This window comes from Nymphalis io, chromosome 3 (genome assembly GCF_905147045.1).
Source record: "Nymphalis io chromosome 3, ilAglIoxx1.1, whole genome shotgun sequence".
Taxonomy (NCBI): domain Eukaryota; kingdom Metazoa; phylum Arthropoda; class Insecta; order Lepidoptera; family Nymphalidae; genus Nymphalis; species Nymphalis io.
In genome coordinates, this window is record NC_065890.1 from 3,280,647 (window position 1) to 3,299,865 (window position 19,219).

At 33.0% G+C, this 19,219-nt stretch overlaps 1 protein-coding gene across 1 annotated transcript in view; it reads right to left on the minus strand.

Moving 5' to 3' along the window:
* Positions 1-19,219, minus strand: part of LOC126781303 (uncharacterized) — a 110,897-nt gene that overhangs the window by 86,459 nt on the left and 5,219 nt on the right. The window contains exon 2 of the mRNA XM_050506229.1: positions 6,655-7,138. Within this exon, the coding sequence (XP_050362186.1) occupies positions 6,655-7,138 (484 nt within the window). The remainder of the gene's footprint in view (positions 1-6,654; positions 7,139-19,219) is intronic.

Sequence of the window (19,219 nt, forward strand, 5' to 3'; positions counted from 1 at the left end):
AAAATAATCGTATACTATGGTTGAATGGTTAACTTATACGGCTGCAGATCATAAGGTGTCAAGCTCAAATACTAGTTTGGACTTAAACAAGCTATTCAGTTTTTTGTCAATAAGTTTTATCACCCACACTAATATTTCATAAATGTATTCAATGTACAGACTAATTCTAATGCATTGTTATATGTAAAGAAGTCGAATTTTAAATTTTATTTAACTGGCGATAACTATTTTCACGATAACCGATTTAAATGAAACAAAGCCCTAATTTTGCTACAAGTTGAGCTTAATCTATATGTTAAAAGTACAGGAAAATCCGGTTACTAGTTGTAGAGATTATCGTGTACATACAGACAGACAGACAATAAAACTAAAAAAGTGCATTTTCGTGTTGTGTTACTCTTATATTATCGCCCACACTCGTTTTATAAAATAAATATTCTATGTAAAATTTCCATTGTTTTATGACGTAAAGATTACTGTCACGTGATCAAAGATTTACGAACGAATGACGGCAAAATTCGAGTCGTATTCATTTGTCTAAGACTTAAACTCTAGTTCGCAGGCACATTGCTACTACCTATTGTAATATTTATAAATAAAAAACTGATTATAAAAAATAACTGATTATTAAAAGCTCACAATAATATTATAAATAATAATTCAATAACTGTATGCCCCGGAAATATTCCAGTCCCTAAAACCGACGTCATTTAATTTATCATTCGCCCTAAATACAATGATAACCTTTAACATATACTTATATATATAAAAAATTTTTGACGGACCGCGTCTGTACATGAGATGTGTCTTCTAAAATGCATATATATAAATATATAATATTAAAATTCGTCCATAGAAACAGTCAATGATATTGTTTTTGAAAATATCTCCTGGTTAATCTATTTCTTGGTTATTATCAAGAACCGGATGGTACATTATTTATTTCCTAGAAAAAAATTGAGATGTATATTGTATAATCAAGAGTCCACACATCTGACACATTAGTCGGATGTTACCATTATTTTATTATATTATGCAACAGACAAACAACATTCTCCATTTTAAAAGCCATGCAAGATATAAAGGAGCGGTCACTTCTCGTGACAATACAATAAATACACTACATAATTTGTTTGTTTTTTTTTTCAGCCTTTTGCCGTCCACTGCAAAGTTTGGGCAGTCCGCATCCATCCCGCACCTGCCACCTTTTTTAAATTGTCGGTCCACCTTGCCACAGGGCGACCTTCACTACGTTTGCCTAAGCGTGGTCTCTCTCTGACACTTTCCATAATTATAACTAAATAAACATCAAACAACAAGGTTAAGTAACAAGTACAATTCATCTTAATCATACTGGCTCTTTTATTCATGAACTGCCAAGTCCTCGAGAGACGGACTTATACTGTCCCGTGGGGCACCCTGGGTCTTTTAATTTGCCGAGATCAAGATTATATCCCAATGTTAGGCCAAGGTATTCAATCATAGTTGAATGATAAAAAATGTATATATAGAAATAAGGAATATTACACAATATAATTGAAGCATTTATTTATTTATTTTTTTTTTATAGAATAGGAAGGCGGACGAGCATATGGGCCACCTGATGGTAAGTGGTCACCAACGCTCTTAGACATTAGCATTGTAAGAAATGTCAACCATCGCTTACATATCCAATGCGCCACCAACCTTGGGAACTAAGATTTTATGTCCCTTGTGCCTGTAATTACACTGGCTCACTCACCCTTCAAACCGGAACACAACAATATCAAGTATTGCTGTTTTGCGGTAGAATATCTGATGAGTGGGTGGTACCTACCCAGACGAGCTTGCACAAAGCCCTACCACCAGTAATTTATTATTTAATCGCATAAGTTAGACAACTTCTGTCTATCAACCTATTTGTTTTTTGAATTTTAAGTTAGGTAAACAATGTAATTTAGGTAAAAAATGCAAATAAAATAAAAAAACAATGTAACTCAAAGCCCGAAATCACATCTCTGTGAAAAAAGGAATAGTAAAATTAAAAAAAAAAAAACAAATATTGTTGTGGTCTCTGTATCTTGACAATTACTAAATAAAAAAGGTTATTTCGTTATTTCAATCAATCAATCTTTATTACAACCTTAAATAATATTGTCATCCATACACAACATACAAAAACAAAACATCTCCGTTGTTACTATACTATAGAAAAGCTATAGAAAAGATAAGGGTTACAATAAAAATATCCACTATTTGAAATCTGCATTACTACTACAATTCTGAAAATATATTCTAATTTTAATAAATGGAATGTTTTTTTTTAATATAATACACACACACACATACAAATACATATTTTTCTTTTATATCAATCAAAAATCAATCAATAGCCAATCGTTGTCCACTGCTGAACATAGGCCTCTCCCAAGGTGCGCCAAAGCTCCCTCTCCTCCGCCTTCCGCATCCAGTTGGTGCCCGCCACCTTCTTAAGGTCGTCGGTCCACCTGGCTGGAGGGCGCCCTACACTGCGCTTGCCGATTCGCGGTCTCCACTCTAGGACTCGTCTGCTCCAACGGCCATCGGTCCTACGACATTCGTGACCAGCCTACTGCCACTTCAGCCTGCTAATTTTGCAAGCTATGTCAGTGACTCGGATTCTTTTCCGGATAATCTCATTTCTGATCTTATCCTTCAAAGATACTCCGAGCATAGCTCGCTTTATAGCACGCTGAGCGACTTTGAATTTGTGGACTAGTCCCGCAGTTAGTGTCCACGTTTCGGCACCGTATGTCATGGCAGGTAAGACGCATTGGTTGAAGACTTTCGTCTTCAAACATTGCGGTATAGACGACTTGAGGACTTAACGAAGGTTGCCAAATGCTGCCCATCCCAAGCGAATTCTTCGATCGGCTTCCTTCTCGAAGTTGTTCCTACCGACTTGTATTATCTGTCCTAGGTAGGTATATTCACTAACAACTTCGAGAGGTTTCCCCTCGACGTATATCGGTCCCGGCACGACATGCCTATTGAACATGACCTTGGTCTTGTCCAAGTTTATACCGAGACCGACACACCGGGAAGACTCGCCTAGGCTACGCAGCATTTCGGTGAGTTGTTCCAGCGACTCTGCTATGATGACGATATCGTCGGCAAATCGAAGATGTGAGATGTACTCGCCGTTTACATTGACTCCATACCTAGTCCAATCCAGCGTTTTGAAAACGTCTTCCAACGCGTTGGTGAACAGTTTCGGGGATATTACATCCCCCTGTCTCACCCCTCTGCGCAGTTGGATCGCCTTCGTCTTACAGTCCTGGATGTGGACAGTCATTGTAGCGGCGTTGTACAGACATCTCAGTACCTCGATATATCTCCAATCGATATGACATCTCTGCAATGAGTCGATATTATATATATTCTTTTTTATAAGTATATTTAATTTGTCATATGTTGTAAATTTTTTATTAACTAACAAATTGTCACTTTATCGCAACAGAATCGAAATTAAATCGTTGCTGTTTATCCGGTTTCCTATTCTTTAATATAATTATCCATATTAACATAAAATTTAACAATTCAATTACGTTTCGACTATGGTATTTGGTAATAGATATAAAATAGTAGAAGTTGTATTGTAATTGATTTGGGAACGCATCGTACCCGTTAGTATTTAGTACAATTATATGTTTGGCCTTATTTTAAAATGATTTATCATTGTAAAATATTATAACGCTGCTTATTACGGAATTAATGCTTCTGTATATGGAAATAAGGACAGGTGGTGTATTTGCCAGTTTGTCATCTTACTATTAATGAATTAAGCCTCGTTCCATTTTCGTTTTTAGCGTAAAAACAGGACAAGGAAACAAAATCTCATGAATGTTTATATAAGTAATATTCGCTAAATAATATCGATTGCGTTAATTCATTTTAGTTTATTTTAAAAGGAAATAGCATTTTATTTAATGAAATTTAAAACAAAACGTTAGAACTATCGGAGAGATACTTAATCAGTAAGAAATATCTAGACCAGTCCAGTTTATCAACCTTTTAACACTGTAATATTTTTCACTCTGAAACAAGACAGAAGGAGGAAATAAGTAGTGGATTAAATGTTATTGCTTTAGGATTATTTATTACTGCATTCCCAGTAATTCTTATTTCTAGAATGTTCCAAGTTGATTTTCCCGCTTAATTCCGTTCGAAAAAGCTCGGATTGTCAGAAAGTGCATATGCTTGTCCTCGTTACACATTTGGCGCGAACGAAATTGAAACATTACTCACATTTAAAATCAAATGAAATTTCCTTTTTTCAATAATGTTGTTTAAAGTACATTTAAAACGTAACGTTGCGAAATGAACGCTTACGCTAATATTATTTTTTTAATTTAAAAAAGTAGGCATACTGACTTACTGACTGACATTGGCGCTGTAGTAATGTAATATAAATATATAGTGCAAATTCTAATTTAGACTGGAGTTGGGTTTAAATATTAAACTTTATTAAGAACAAGTTTCCCGTCCACGCTTCGCACGAAAACGTTTTTACCGTAATACGTATAACTCTATGGATTTACGCGGTGGTCGGCATGATTTTTGCCATTTCTTCAACAATCCTTCTTGTGTACACTTAATTAGTTATACACCTAAATATTTCTCATGATTCATTCCATCCATTGATAAAACGTATGAAAGCCCGTTCGGTAGTTTTTGAGTTTATCGTTTTAAGACAGACAGACAGACAGACGCGGCGGGGAGACTTAATTTTAAAATAGGTTGTGAAAGTTAAGCAAAAATACGTTAAAGTAAATATTGAATTGTGTATACTAAAGATAAAACCGTAACAAAATATAATGCGACATAATTAAAAATACCGGACAATATATTAAAAATGTTCTGTAATCCTAATATATTCAAAAGGTCGCCTTTATGAAACCGTGGATGGAATATTTATCATTCATAACCAATATGGACATTGCCTCATGAGAATACTGAATGCGGAAATTCAGTGACTAGAACGCAGCTATAAATGTATTTCTATTTATAAAAAAAAAAATTACAGCTAGTAAAGCTGTTATTTTTTTTTAATATACACTTGTATAAAATATGTCAATGCACTTTATACTCTGTGTCAGCTTCTGTGAGCAATTTGGACGTTTTAGTACGACAAACATCCAAACATAAATGTTTGCATTTACTTGTAAGATGTCAGCCGTGACATGCAAGGTGGCTCATTTTTCACACATACAATACAAGTGTTGAGAAAGTGTTGCCAGTATAAATTTAGGAAAGTATTAATATAAATTCCCGCCAATTTATTTTGATAACGTTCGCATAATTTTTATGGGTATATATTTGTTTATAATTTTTTTTTTAATTCCTTCATATATATATATATATATTCTCATTTTAAAAATTGATTTTCTTATAATACAATTGTGTAATTTTTTAAAACATAATTCATTTATTAATTAATTAAATTTACCAGTTTAGACAGTTTATAAAATAACTATGTATATTTAAAAATAGATCGGCCCTTGGGGCTAGACGCTCATAAAATCTTAATTTACACAGTTAATACAACTTGAAGATATATTTATATTGTTCATTTGAAAACAAAGTAAGTAATTTTACCGAAACAAATACCAACCAGTTTGTTTGAGACAATAAATTGATTCAAATAATAGGATAGTATACGAATATTTGCTGTCTGTAATTGTTGTAAATGTTGTCTGTTGTTGTTTACTAGTAACTTTAAAATAAACAAATGTCACCTAAAACCGAACCGTGAGTTACCGATATAGGTTAGATATTGTTTCTATGAGAGTCAAAGGGAAAGTTGATAACAACCAGACGAATTATTTTATTATTAGACACATTTTATAAATATAGTTATGCTTGTTAAGGCTGAAGTATGCCATTATATTCTTACAAACAATTTGATCGAATCGAATGTCGAAACTCAATTAGCCTCGTTTCATTTAACGGAACGTAACGTTAGTGAAGGTTTCGGAATTTAAAGGGCTGGATTAACCGTTATGAAAAATGTTAGCGACTCATGGCATTATGATAATGTTAAGTTAACTGTGATTCTATTGTTTTAATTGTCTACAACCAAAATATAGGAACTGAGATGACCCAGTGGTTTGTACACGTAACACTGGGCAAGCACGACATAAACAGCAATTTTCATATACTTAATTTGTGCTTATAATTCATCTTGTGTGCATCAAATGAAAATCTGCCACATGTGAACCCATCAACCCGCTTGGAACACCGTGATGGAATTAACTCAAGATTGTCTCCTCAAAAAATAGAGGAGTTCTTTGCGTAATAGTATTTAACCAGCTATTACTTAACAACAAAAACCCATAGACGGCAATTAAAATTCTAATCCTGTTAATTGTGTTTGTGCATGGAAATATAAGCATGCCATTGACAAACAATTTTGTTAACAGCTCGCCGTTGCAAATAATACCAACGCGACTCGATCAATAAATGAAAGTAATTATCTATAATTGTTGATCTACGACTATCGTCATTTAAAAATATTTTGATCAGTCATTAAACCCTACCATGATGAAAAAAAAATCCATGAGAAGATTTATTATATTTTTTAATTAGGTAAAATATTTATTATAAGTAACAGCTATTATTTTTACGATAACTTACCGGTAACTAAGTGGAGCTCGGAGATTTATAGACGATATTCTAGAGACGGGCTGCTGGCGCTTATCTCCTTCGTGCCAGCTCGCGAAACTTCGCGCGTACGTCACAACACCGCACCCTTCACTCGAATTCAAAAACTCAACTGTCATATCTACATTGTCAAAAGTATCATTCAACCAGCTGTCATTTAAAAACTTAGAATCGAACTCAAATGAACTATTTACATTGGCGGTAATATTTTCAAAAATGGAATGGTTTGTCAATTCATATACGCCGTTATGTTTTGGACTAGAATAAACGTAAACTCGATCGAGTTCCGAATCATTTTCGGTTCTTATCGAACTCGCACGCGTTTTTGTTTCGTTCGAGATGCGGTGATAGTCGTCGGCGGAGGTATACCACGCTTCGAGGATTGCTATGTGCGTGTCCAGTTCCCGACAAGTCAGTCGGAACTCGTAGTCGTGACATCGCTGCTCCTCAACAATTTCTGGAACAAATAGTAGAAATAATCATGAATACATAATATCAATTATATAAAAGGCGAAAGATTTATACGTTTTGAAGGGAAACCAGAAGGTAAGAACGCGTGAATCTTAAGCGATGATCGTGGGTTCAAACCCGGGCAAGCACCACTGAATTTTCATGTGCTTAATTTGTGATTATAATTCATCTCGTGCTTTACGGTGAAGGAAAACATCGTGAGGAAACCTGCATGTGTCTAATTTCACTGAAGTTCTGCCACATGTGAATTCTACCAACCCGCATTGGAGCAGCGTGGTGGAATAAGCTCCAAACCTTCTCCTCAAAAAGAGGAGAGGAGGCCTTTAGCCCAGCAGTGGGACATTCACAGGCTGTTACGGAATTATATAAAAGTATGTCAATTAACGGAGGTACTTAAGGCCTTACTTATAGACGTTGATTAGCGGATGATTAATTAAATAAAAAAATCAACACGTATATGACAGGTTTTTTATTTCACGCGCAATGTAGGGCTCTGTAGTTGCCCATCACAATAATTATTCATTTAGGAATTATTATTATTATGTTATTATTTTATTTATTTTTTTATTTTTACATGGTTCATAACTTATATTTAATACCTGTTTTACATAACTAACAACGTTATATAAGTAATCTTCAATGGAATTTGTACGATTTTTTATATGTATATCCATTTTTTTTTATATAGAATAGGAAGGTGGACGAGCATATGAGCCACCTGATGGTAAGTGGTCACCAAACGCCCTTAGACATTGGCATTGTAAGAAATGTCAACCATCGCTTATAGCCAATGCGCCACCAACCTTGGGAACTAAGATTTTATGTCCCTTGTGCCTGTAATTACACTGGCTCACTCACCCTTCAAACCGGAACACAACAATATCAAGTATTGCTGTTTTGCGGTAGAATATCTGATGAGTGGGTGGTACCTACCCAGACGAGCTTGCACAAAGCCCTACCACCAGTATCCATGCTAAATTATAGCTATTAGTACTAAGTCTCTGAGCTAAGCTGCGGACAGACGGACATAAAGATTCCTTGTTGACAATGGAATAATAAAAATCAGGCATTGTTCAATTCATATATGTTACATATGTAATGTAATGTAATTATGAAGGAATATTTAGAGTTGTCACAAAAGATTGACGTTAATGTTTTACAAGGATTGCATGTGTCTAATTTCACTGAAGTTCTGCCACATGTGAATTCTACCAACCCGCATTGGAGCAGCGTGGTGGAATAAGCTCCAAACCTTCTCCTCAAAAAGAGGAGAGGAGGCCTTTAGCCCAGCAGTGGGACATTCACAGGCTGTTACGGAATTATATAAAAGTATGTCAATTAACGGAGGTACTTAAGGCCTTACTTATAGACGTTGATTAGCGGATGATTAATTAAATAAAAAAATCAACACGTATATGACAGGTTTTTTATTTCACGCGCAATGTAGGGCTCTGTAGTTGCCCATCACAATAATTATTCATTTAGGAATTATTATTATTATGTTATTATTTTATTTATTTTTTTATTTTTACATGGTTCATAACTTATATTTAATACCTGTTTTACATAACTAACAACGTTATATAAGTAATCTTCAATGGAATTTGTACGATTTTTTATATGTATATCCATTTTTTTTTATATAGAATAGGAAGGTGGACGAGCATATGAGCCACCTGATGGTAAGTGGTCACCAAACGCCCTTAGACATTGGCATTGTAAGAAATGTCAACCATCGCTTATAGCCAATGCGCCACCAACCTTGGGAACTAAGATTTTATGTCCCTTGTGCCTGTAATTACACTGGCTCACTCACCCTTCAAACCGGAACACAACAATATCAAGTATTGCTGTTTTGCGGTAGAATATCTGATGAGTGGGTGGTACCTACCCAGACGAGCTTGCACAAAGCCCTACCACCAGTATCCATGCTAAATTATAGCTATTAGTACTAAGTCTCTGAGCTAAGCTGCGGACAGACGGACATAAAGATTCCTTGTTGACAATGGAATAATAAAAATCAGGCATTGTTCAATTCATATATGTTACATATGTAATGTAATGTAATTATGAAGGAATATTTAGAGTTGTCACAAAAGATTGACGTTAATGTTTTACAAGGATTTGTTATGCACCAAGCATTTACTTCTTATGTTTTATTTTATAGTATTTATAATCTGTCGTGTTAAAAATAAAACATAATGTAATCTATGCCAGTAGAGCTATTATGTAAAAACAAACTTGAAACCAGCCACCGAACACGATTGTTACGTGTCAGAAAGCGATATGTGACACCGGCGAAGAGGACAAGGTTCCAATGTTATTCGTAGCTATAAAGGAAAAGTGGCGATTTATAAAAGATTACTAATCTGTTTGTCTAATATCTATATAGATTACTAACCTGATCATGGACAGACTTGCTGACTACTATTCAGGACAGCCAAGGAATCTCAAAAAAAAAAAACAATGAAACGAGAACTTGGGATACAACATTACCATTCAATAAAAAAGTTGTCGCCACAGAGTTCAATGAAAACTCTTTTTACATACAAAGTGAACGGAATCAAAATAACTTTCCAAATTATAAAAGAGATAAATCAAATGTACAGACAACACATCTTTAGAGATACGATTATTATATCAAGGAATGTGATGATAATGATCTCCTCTTGACCAATTCCAACCAAAGCGGCCAATCTCAAGATTAGCCAACCGCGCAGGACATATTATAGTCCATAATTGTTTCGCAAACACAGGTGCACTCTCTATTATCTCACTTGGATTGCCTTCCCATCGGAATGTGACGATGGGACGGCATCCAATACAACCGGAAGGAGTTCAGGCGGAGGATGGCTATACGTGATTTCTGACACACGGGAATGTACACACTTTCATCTTCCAGACTCCGACTGCTACTGAGAACCATCAACAGGAAAACCGAAAACTTTTTATTGACCCGACCTGAGGCTTGAACCTAGAACCTCGGGATCTGCTGTCATATATTTAGCCACTAGACCAACGAGGCAGTTAAAAGAACACTGTAAGTCGATTTACAACATTTCAATAGTGAAATACGAAGTCAGTTGTTACCGTATAGCACTAGAGAGTTATTTTATTATAAGTCACTAATTTGACAGTTATTTAACCGTAAAAAGTATAAAATGGCCATTTTATATTATTTCTGTACCAAATGCAACCATTAACCTATCAACAGGTTAATTTTATTTCAATATAACACAGCATTATAACGTATATACGTTAATACACTTTGAACCGTATGCCAAAGTAATTAGGTGGAGTTTCAACTGAACCTTCGTAAGATATTAATCCACGTTGCACTCATAGAATATTTATGATCGTGTGACTTATAACATGAACTTTACGCGCAGTTTTGCTCGACTGGAAGATATTTTAGTTATTATGCATTTTAATCATAAAACCATTACTTGTTATTTTGCGCCCAGAGGATTGGAATTGTGATTTAACAGGGAAACACTGCTAACATTCTTGCCACCATTCCACGCGATTTTGATTTATACAATAGTTATTTTTAATTTTGTTTATGTTTCACTTCATGTATTTAATTTATTATTCAGTAAAAATAATTATTATCATTTCAATAGTATTAAAAATGAGTTCAATTTATTTTATTCTTTCATTTAAAAAATATATAATTTTATTCGTTTCGCGCTTTTTCTTTCGTCAATTCCGTAATTTATATGTTTAAGTCCGTATCCAGTCCTATAGTACATGTATATCACATTACATTACGATCGATGCAGTAATTTAATCATAATGATGTAACAAGTAAACAGATAGAATTACTTTCGCATTTATAAAGTCGGATAGTTTAATCAAAGTTTGACAATCGACCATGACGGCCAATCTCAAGAGAAATTAGCCAACTGTATACGACATATTCATTCATTCATTTTTTTCATTCATTGTGACGGTAAGTGTGTACACTTCCATCTTCCTGACTCCGACTGCTACAGAGAATCTTCCAAAAAAGCCAAAAACTTTTTATCGGCCCCTTCTGGGGCTTGAACCTCGGGATCTGCGGCCTTTTATCTATAGACCGTTGGTATAGGTTAGTATAGGCAATTAAATATTTTTTTTAAAGTAATATTACTAGTTCAATAGTATAACTAATAGATTAAAATAACTTATTCTATTTGTAACTATTATGTAGTTTAACACAAACAAACAAAATAAAAGCTAATGCGGTTTTATATCTTGTTTTATGACGATATGCTAATATGAGTGTATTCTTGTTTTTATAGTAATTGGTGCGTATCATAAAAATGTTTGACCCATATCATGATACTTTGTAAAATATTCGAAGATGATCACAGATAATATATATAAGTTATACATTACTAGTATATTATTATTATCAAACCTTCTTTATGTTATAAGTAGTCGAACGGGCAAATGGACTACCTGATGTTGAGCAGTCACCACCGCCCATAGACATTGGTGATGTAAGAAATATTAACCAATCATTACCTCGCCGATGCGCCAACAACCTTGTGATGTTATGTCCTTTTCTGCTTGTAGCACATTGGTTCACTTCAAACCGGAACGCAACAATACTAAGTATAACTGTTTCCGTAACAGCCTGTGAATGTCCCACTGCTGGGCTAAAGGCCTCCTCTCCTCTTTTTAAGGAGAAGGTTTGGAGCTTATTCCACCACGCTGCTCCAATGCGGGTTGGTAGAAAGGGGTAGTATATCTGATAAGTGGGTACTACCGAGACGGGCTTGCACAAAGCCCTACCACCTTTTTTTTTCGATTCTTATAATTTAGTAATTCATTAATATTATCTAGTTAGTATAAGTGGCATCGCCGTTCTAAATGAATGTAAATAAAATAAATAAATGATAAATATCTGGCTTGCCAATTTTATTAATTTATAACGGTGACGATACGTTCCCGATTATATAACGATCCAAGTTTGATCTTTCTTTTAATAGAATAGGAAAACGGTTAAACGGCAACGATTACATTTCGATACAATTTAGATAAAGTGACAATTAGTAGAATTGGTTCTCTGATTGAAAACTAACAATACTTATTTGAAGTCAAATCCAATTGATTACGAATGTTATATATACAAACAATATATATATATATATATATATATATATATATATATATATATATATATATATATATATATATAACAGCCAGTTACATTGCTTTGAGGAGTAAGTATGGAACTTATTTCACCAGCCTGCTCCAATGCGAGTAGGTGAATACAGTGAAATTAGACATGTTTTCATTGCTATGTTTTCTGCACCGTCGGGCATGAGATGTATTATCAACAAAAATAACCACATGAAAATTCAGTGGTGCTTGCCCGAGTCCGAACTAGTGATCATCTGTTAAGATTCAATCACTTCTAACTCTGTTCTAACCCTTGGCCATCTCAGTTCTATATCGGCATTAGATGTATAAGTACATATTTCTTGTTCATAACATTCATAAAAAAAATTGGATTTACTTTTAACCTGTTTCCTACTATTTTTTTAATTGCGACATCTTATTTTATCATTTGCCTTCTTTCACGCAAAATTGGAGCAACCAATCAAAGAAGCAATCGTGATTTTTGCACAGTGTTTAATCTATACATATAATAAATCCTTAATATATTAATGATAATTTTCATCGCTAGCTTTTTATATTATCATTCAGTTCCAGTGTAGTCGTTTTGCTTTTAGATAAAATAATAAGCTTATTAAGGCGCCCGAACCCAAACAAATCTAAGTGGATTAAGGAAATAATTAACGGAATCCATTGGATTATGGTTGATTTAGCAAGAAACCATGTTTTTCATAATGACGAATTAAAATAAATGTAGCATATTTCTTTTACTTTATCATTATAGTTCGCTTAATATTTATATTCAGTTCAGATATAATGATATCAATATAATGATAGACTGGTTAAATATTCGCTGGAATAAAAAAACAACAGCAACAAATATATTCAGCACATGATTCGATATTTGTTCGTCTATTTAAACTGAAATCAAGCGTGCATTTTAAAATAAAACTTTAAAAGCTAAGCACTTGTACTATAAAAAGCGATAGGCCATTGCTTCCGAACGTTAGCCTATTTCCAGTTACAATCATTGCTTTAATGATATCGAACAAGTAAAGCGCTCGTCCGTATAGCAGACTAATGCAATTTAACCGAACACTGCCAAATGCGCACTGCATCAACCCCATATATAATCTCTCTGTCACACCCACACGAAATGTTCACTTCGTCCCATTTTCGCATGTCCTCACCCCTTACGCGTCTAATTTTGATCAAGCGTTACTATAGCAACAGCCCAAAACAACGCCATTACCAACCAATCCAGAAACAATTGACCTTCCAAGCTCCAATACATCGATAGTCCTCGCTAAAATTAAGAAGAAACTGCACATAATTGGAGATCAACGAATATTGGTCCAATTTCGGTTGGACTTGGAAGCTAGAAGCGCTTCTTGATAGCTGCAAATTAAACGTTAAATAGACGGACTAAAGAGCAATTTTCTTTTAATTAATGACTTCAGAAAAGGGGCAGGTCGCCCCAAGTTTTGGAGAAATTTGTTCTACTTTCCGTCGAACATCTTTATTAAAAGGCGATTTTAAAAGGGTTTGTAGTACAGATTTATTTTTATATTATAATAAGTTTTTGAAGCAAATATACTTAATAATACTAAATAATCATGAGAATAACTATATAGTCATTAAGCCTAATTAAAAAGTCTACATAGCGCCATCAAAAACAAATTTTACAGAAGAAAAAAGCACGTTCCTCCAACATTCATAGACGTCATCAGACAAATTGGTTCGTTTCCCCCTACTTTAAAATGGGGATAAAAGTGAAAAATATAAAGTGTTCGCAGCACCAAATATCACGGCTATAAAGACATTTGTCAACTGCACTTCACACACAATAGACACAGAACCTTCACATAGAAGTTTTAAAGGGAGTGTGTGAGTCGTGAAAATCAATTCTACGTACAACAAAACATAAGCTGTATTGAGAGGGGTGGGACCCCAGACAAGGGCGAAGATGCAATGCTAGATGATTGACTATTTCCATTGATCTGTAGTACATTAATGCAGGTGAAAATTTATAAAAATCTATGACCTTTTTTTAATCTGTAAATGTTTTGCATTAGAAATTTTAATAAACAATAAGGTATTATTCTGAATAAATAATATAAAAAACGTCAAAATAAAGAAATCCAAGTAAATCAAACGAATTGTTAACTTTTATAAAGATCTATTTATGTTTAAATAACGCTAACTTGAAAAAACAATGTCTGTCTTTTGAGAAATAGATTAATATAAAACTGATCTTTTCAAATATTTTTAGTATTAAAATATGTGTTACAAATACTTATTAATGTACTTAAATTAATATATATAATAATTACATATTTCGTTATTGTATCCGATCTATCAAAAATGTAATCGATTTCAGAACGTAAATTGTAATGCTTTGAAATTAAGAGAACAAAGATTTTGCCGCGCTTTATTAGAAATGTGAACCTGATATTTTGTTTAATCGGATTTATAAGGAACTTGGAATTATAAGGATTAAAAATAATAAAATTTATTATAATAATAATAATAAACGTGTATTGGTGTATTTATTATATGTATCAAACGATTATTATGCCGATTAATATTGAATCCAAAAACAGATATCGTATCGTCTGACACCTTGGACACAATGCACCGAGCATGACACACTTCTTACAAATCCCGATAAGCATGAACTTTTACTCTTCGAAATTTAAGTATCTAAAAGGTTCACAGAACGACCTACATTATTCTTTATGTTTAAAAATTAAAGATTTTTTTTAATCTGTTTATTCATATTATATCAGATAAAGCAGATCAAATATACTTTAACTTCTATTATTATGTATTATTCTTTACGTTCAAAAACTTCCAAAGTTTTTTTAATCATTGTTTTTTTATCTGTATACATATAAAATTGTTAAAATGTACTTTTTTGTGAAAGAGTTTAATAAAATAACGCATAGGGTTCGAATACCAAATACAACATAATCCGAGGAAATCACTGTTGTTGGCTTAAAATAACTCCTAAATGTGTCATCATTTCACAACAATCAAGTAATAAATCTATCTTTTTTTCTATTTAATTTCAAGATAAGACGCTTAAAGCGTAAAACATAATAAATTCACTGAATTTGTTATAGTGTTGCATTATTAAGGTTAGTGTAGACTGTAGATTTACAGCGGTAATTTGTATTAAATATTCATTGAGAATCTTCATGGTACGGCTCCTTTAGGAAGGTATTTTGTTAAGGTAGAAGAAATTAAATTCACACAATAAATAAAAAAGTAACTTGTTAATAATGCTACTAAGCTGATAATTACTAGAAAGATTCGTTTATGATATTTAATTACTTATATTTGTAAACATATTTAAGCAATCTAAATTATTGAGACAACATTCTAATTAAAAATATATATATTTTTACCTAATTTAAACTTATTAAATACTAAATATTTTCTTGTTCAAAATATCATGATAAATATTTTAAGCGATTAATAGTTAGTAAACCTACGATTTAAAAAAGACTATTATTTTTGTAATTACAATTTATAATTAAAAACAGTAATCGGACATGTACAACAAAACAGCCTTAAAGTCAGTGTCCAGCTCAAGGAATCCAGCGCACTTCATTTGGCAGTATAAGCAACTTCATTTAGAACCAAGTATACAAACGATAATGACAAGGCGAAGGCTGACGATCGTCAGCTCGAAAATTATTGCATATAAAATAATCTAAAAGTTATAAGCTTATTAGCAAATAATTTCCAAATTGTCAAATTTTGTACCTTACGAAAAATTTAAGAAAAGGAATTACAGAAATGGATATCGGGTACCAACACCCTCCCTTCCTCACACGCGGACAAAGCCTCGGAGAGAAAGTAGTTGAGATATATAACAAATTCCTTAAAAACATACATATGTACATAGATGATAGTGTAATAAACACGGCTTCTTCGGTTTTTTTGAAAAATTCTTTACCGGTTATAAGAAACAACGCTTTAAACATATAATCTCATCCATTTTTTTAACTCGATTACAAATAAACCGACATGCACATTATATTTCGGGTAATTAGAAGGTAGACTAATTAATCTTCTGCTTTGACGTAAACGCCTATTACAGGAAAGTGTCAGCCAGCATTGTTATTTAACTCCCGGTGATTAATGCATCTCAGACCGAATACTTTCATCTCCGAAAATAATAAAAACAAAATAAACGATCTTTGCTATAAATCGTGTAAGTATAAATAAAAAAATATATTAAGGTCTTTTTTATTATATTGTCTCCGTTAAATGTTAACTTAGATTGAGCGATCACGCTACGTTCGTGAGTACACAGCTTTGCAGCGGCCATGATTAATGTATGTGTCTCCATTTGAGGTTGAAGAAAAATTTATTCCCGATCTCGTTAGTTTTACTCGTTTAAAATGCAATTAAACTTCATAAAATCTGAAGTGTTGAGATTATTGATGGTCTTTTTCACTTTTTTTTATAATTAGAACACAAATTGGAATAGACAATCGGGATCCGAATCATTATGGGTTTCCTTATTCCTAAAATGTTACCAGTTTTTTACCAGCCCGTTACAAATTTTTATTCACGATAAGAAGAGAAAAAGACAGTGGTAAACCTTAGTCCAAAGACATTAACAAAGTAGGATATTTTATTTAAATATATGCATGCGACCATATGATGCATGGGATTTACGATAGCATGTCCCATGTCACTCTTTACCAACCAAAATGCATTAATAAAAAATATGTGTATTCATCGTTAGATGTTGGTACACCTACCTCCGAGCTTAGGTATTATCCCTATTAATGAGGTTTCAAAAGAATACACTAAGAAAACTTTTTTAAATTATGACAAATTATTTTACGACAAAAAATATTGTCGTTGCAGTTCGCAGCTCTCAATATTGAGGTCGAACGTTGAAATAACTCTCGGAGACGTGTTGGTGTTTTATTTATGTACAAAGAACATTAAAATCCATTCAATATCTTTTGAAATAAATGAGAGAAAATTGTGATTAAATTTAAAATAAAATTCATGCCCGAAATCATCTCTCCGTAATTTCAGAACATTTATGAATCATTAAGCCCTTATGAATAAAGCATTCGCGCGATAGTGGATCGAGCGAACTGTAACTTATCAAGTTGTCACATATGTAAAATATATATTTGCAAGTTACATTTAAAATGCAAGTTAACTTTTTTAAATAGATATTTGTTGTATTTAAAAGCAAGTTATTTTTTTTTTCAAATAGATATATGACCTGTAAGTGCTTTTGAGTTACCCTTTGATTATCTTTAATTATTGTTGACTTTGTTTTATTCTTTATCCTTGAATTTGATTTTATTTGATATGAAGCAAGCTTGAACTCCAAGGAAGGACATTTTTTTATACATAATATCAATATCTTATATACAATATTTTATATACCTATTACGAAGCGAGAGCTTACCGAATAGCGCTGCAGGTGCCAAAATTTGTAGAATTGCTAAAGGTTATAAATTGAATTCCGTGTCTTGAATAAAACGTATTACATAGGATGCAATTTTTAGATTAAAACCAGTAGCGTTACAAGCTTCTTTGGGTTCCAATGCAATAATGAAAGGGGGTGTACTACTACTACTAGCATAAACTTCTCAAGTGGATAGCATAACTGATGACAACTCAAAATAATTATTTAATTTCAGTTATTAGGAAACAGAATTATGTGATAAATAACCATCACTTACACAACAGACGTGAAACCTTATTACATATATTACATAGCACTCAAATCGAAAGCCGGTATGACTTAGTGGTTAACGTGAATCTTAATGAAGATTGCGGGTTCAAATCAAACCCATACCTGCATTGGAGCGTAGGTCAAAAGAAAGTGGGTCTTAAGAGGCCGTGAGGCTTGAACCAAGTCGTAGGATAATTGCAATTTGTTACTTTTTACTTCAGTCAATTTGGTTTTAAATTTTAAGTTCATCTTGTATTTAAACATCAATATAACATGTCGATTCCTCATCTATCAGTGAATACTCCATCTGTTTAAGATACTTATATCCTTGAAGGATACCTCAGGAAATAAATAATTGATTTTAAGCTAAGTGAGTTGAGTCTACTAGGACTTTGTGCAAACTCGTCTGGGTAGGTACCACCTACTCATCAGATAATCTACCGCAAAACAGCAGTACTTGGTATTGCTGTATTTCGGTTTGAAGGGTGAGTGAGCCAGTGCACAAGGGACATAACATCTTAGTTCCCAAGGTTGGTGGCACATTGGCCACGAAAACGATGGTTGACATTTCTTACAATGCCAATGTCTGTGGGCACTTCCCATCAGGTGGCCCATATGCTCGTCCACCTACCTATAATATATAAAAGTGACTTTAAACTTCGATGTTATTCATGATGTAATAAAATAAAAACCAAATTTTACTTATTGTTTTAGTTTACAATGTATAGAGTTTGAACTTGTCTCCAAATTTAACTTTTATTAACAATATAGGAACATAAGACATTAGATGAACAGTTGGCAAAGATCCAGACAAATCTCGTTCCATTTTACTAAACGGGCTAGGAATGTTTAAGAATTATTAAAACATTTGTTATACTTTTTTATGATTTAAATGTCAATACTAATACATATAAAGTTGAACAGTTTGTTTGTTTAAATACTCATCTTAAGTTTGACACAAACTGTAAATCTTTTTATATTAAATATCATTTTTATTGAGAAAGGCATATAACTTTTCGCTACAGGTAGAGGTTATATAGAATTTACAATCAAATTAATAAAAAAAATGACAAACGTTTACCTCGTTTCGTGATTCGTTTAATTAGTAAACGTAATTATTTTAAAAATATGTTTTAAAGACAGATCTATCTCATAAATTCCAATATATAAATCCAAGTTTTATAAGGTGTGTTTTTTATAATTAACAAAACTATAACAAGTTCAGAAGATAGGAAGTTGTTC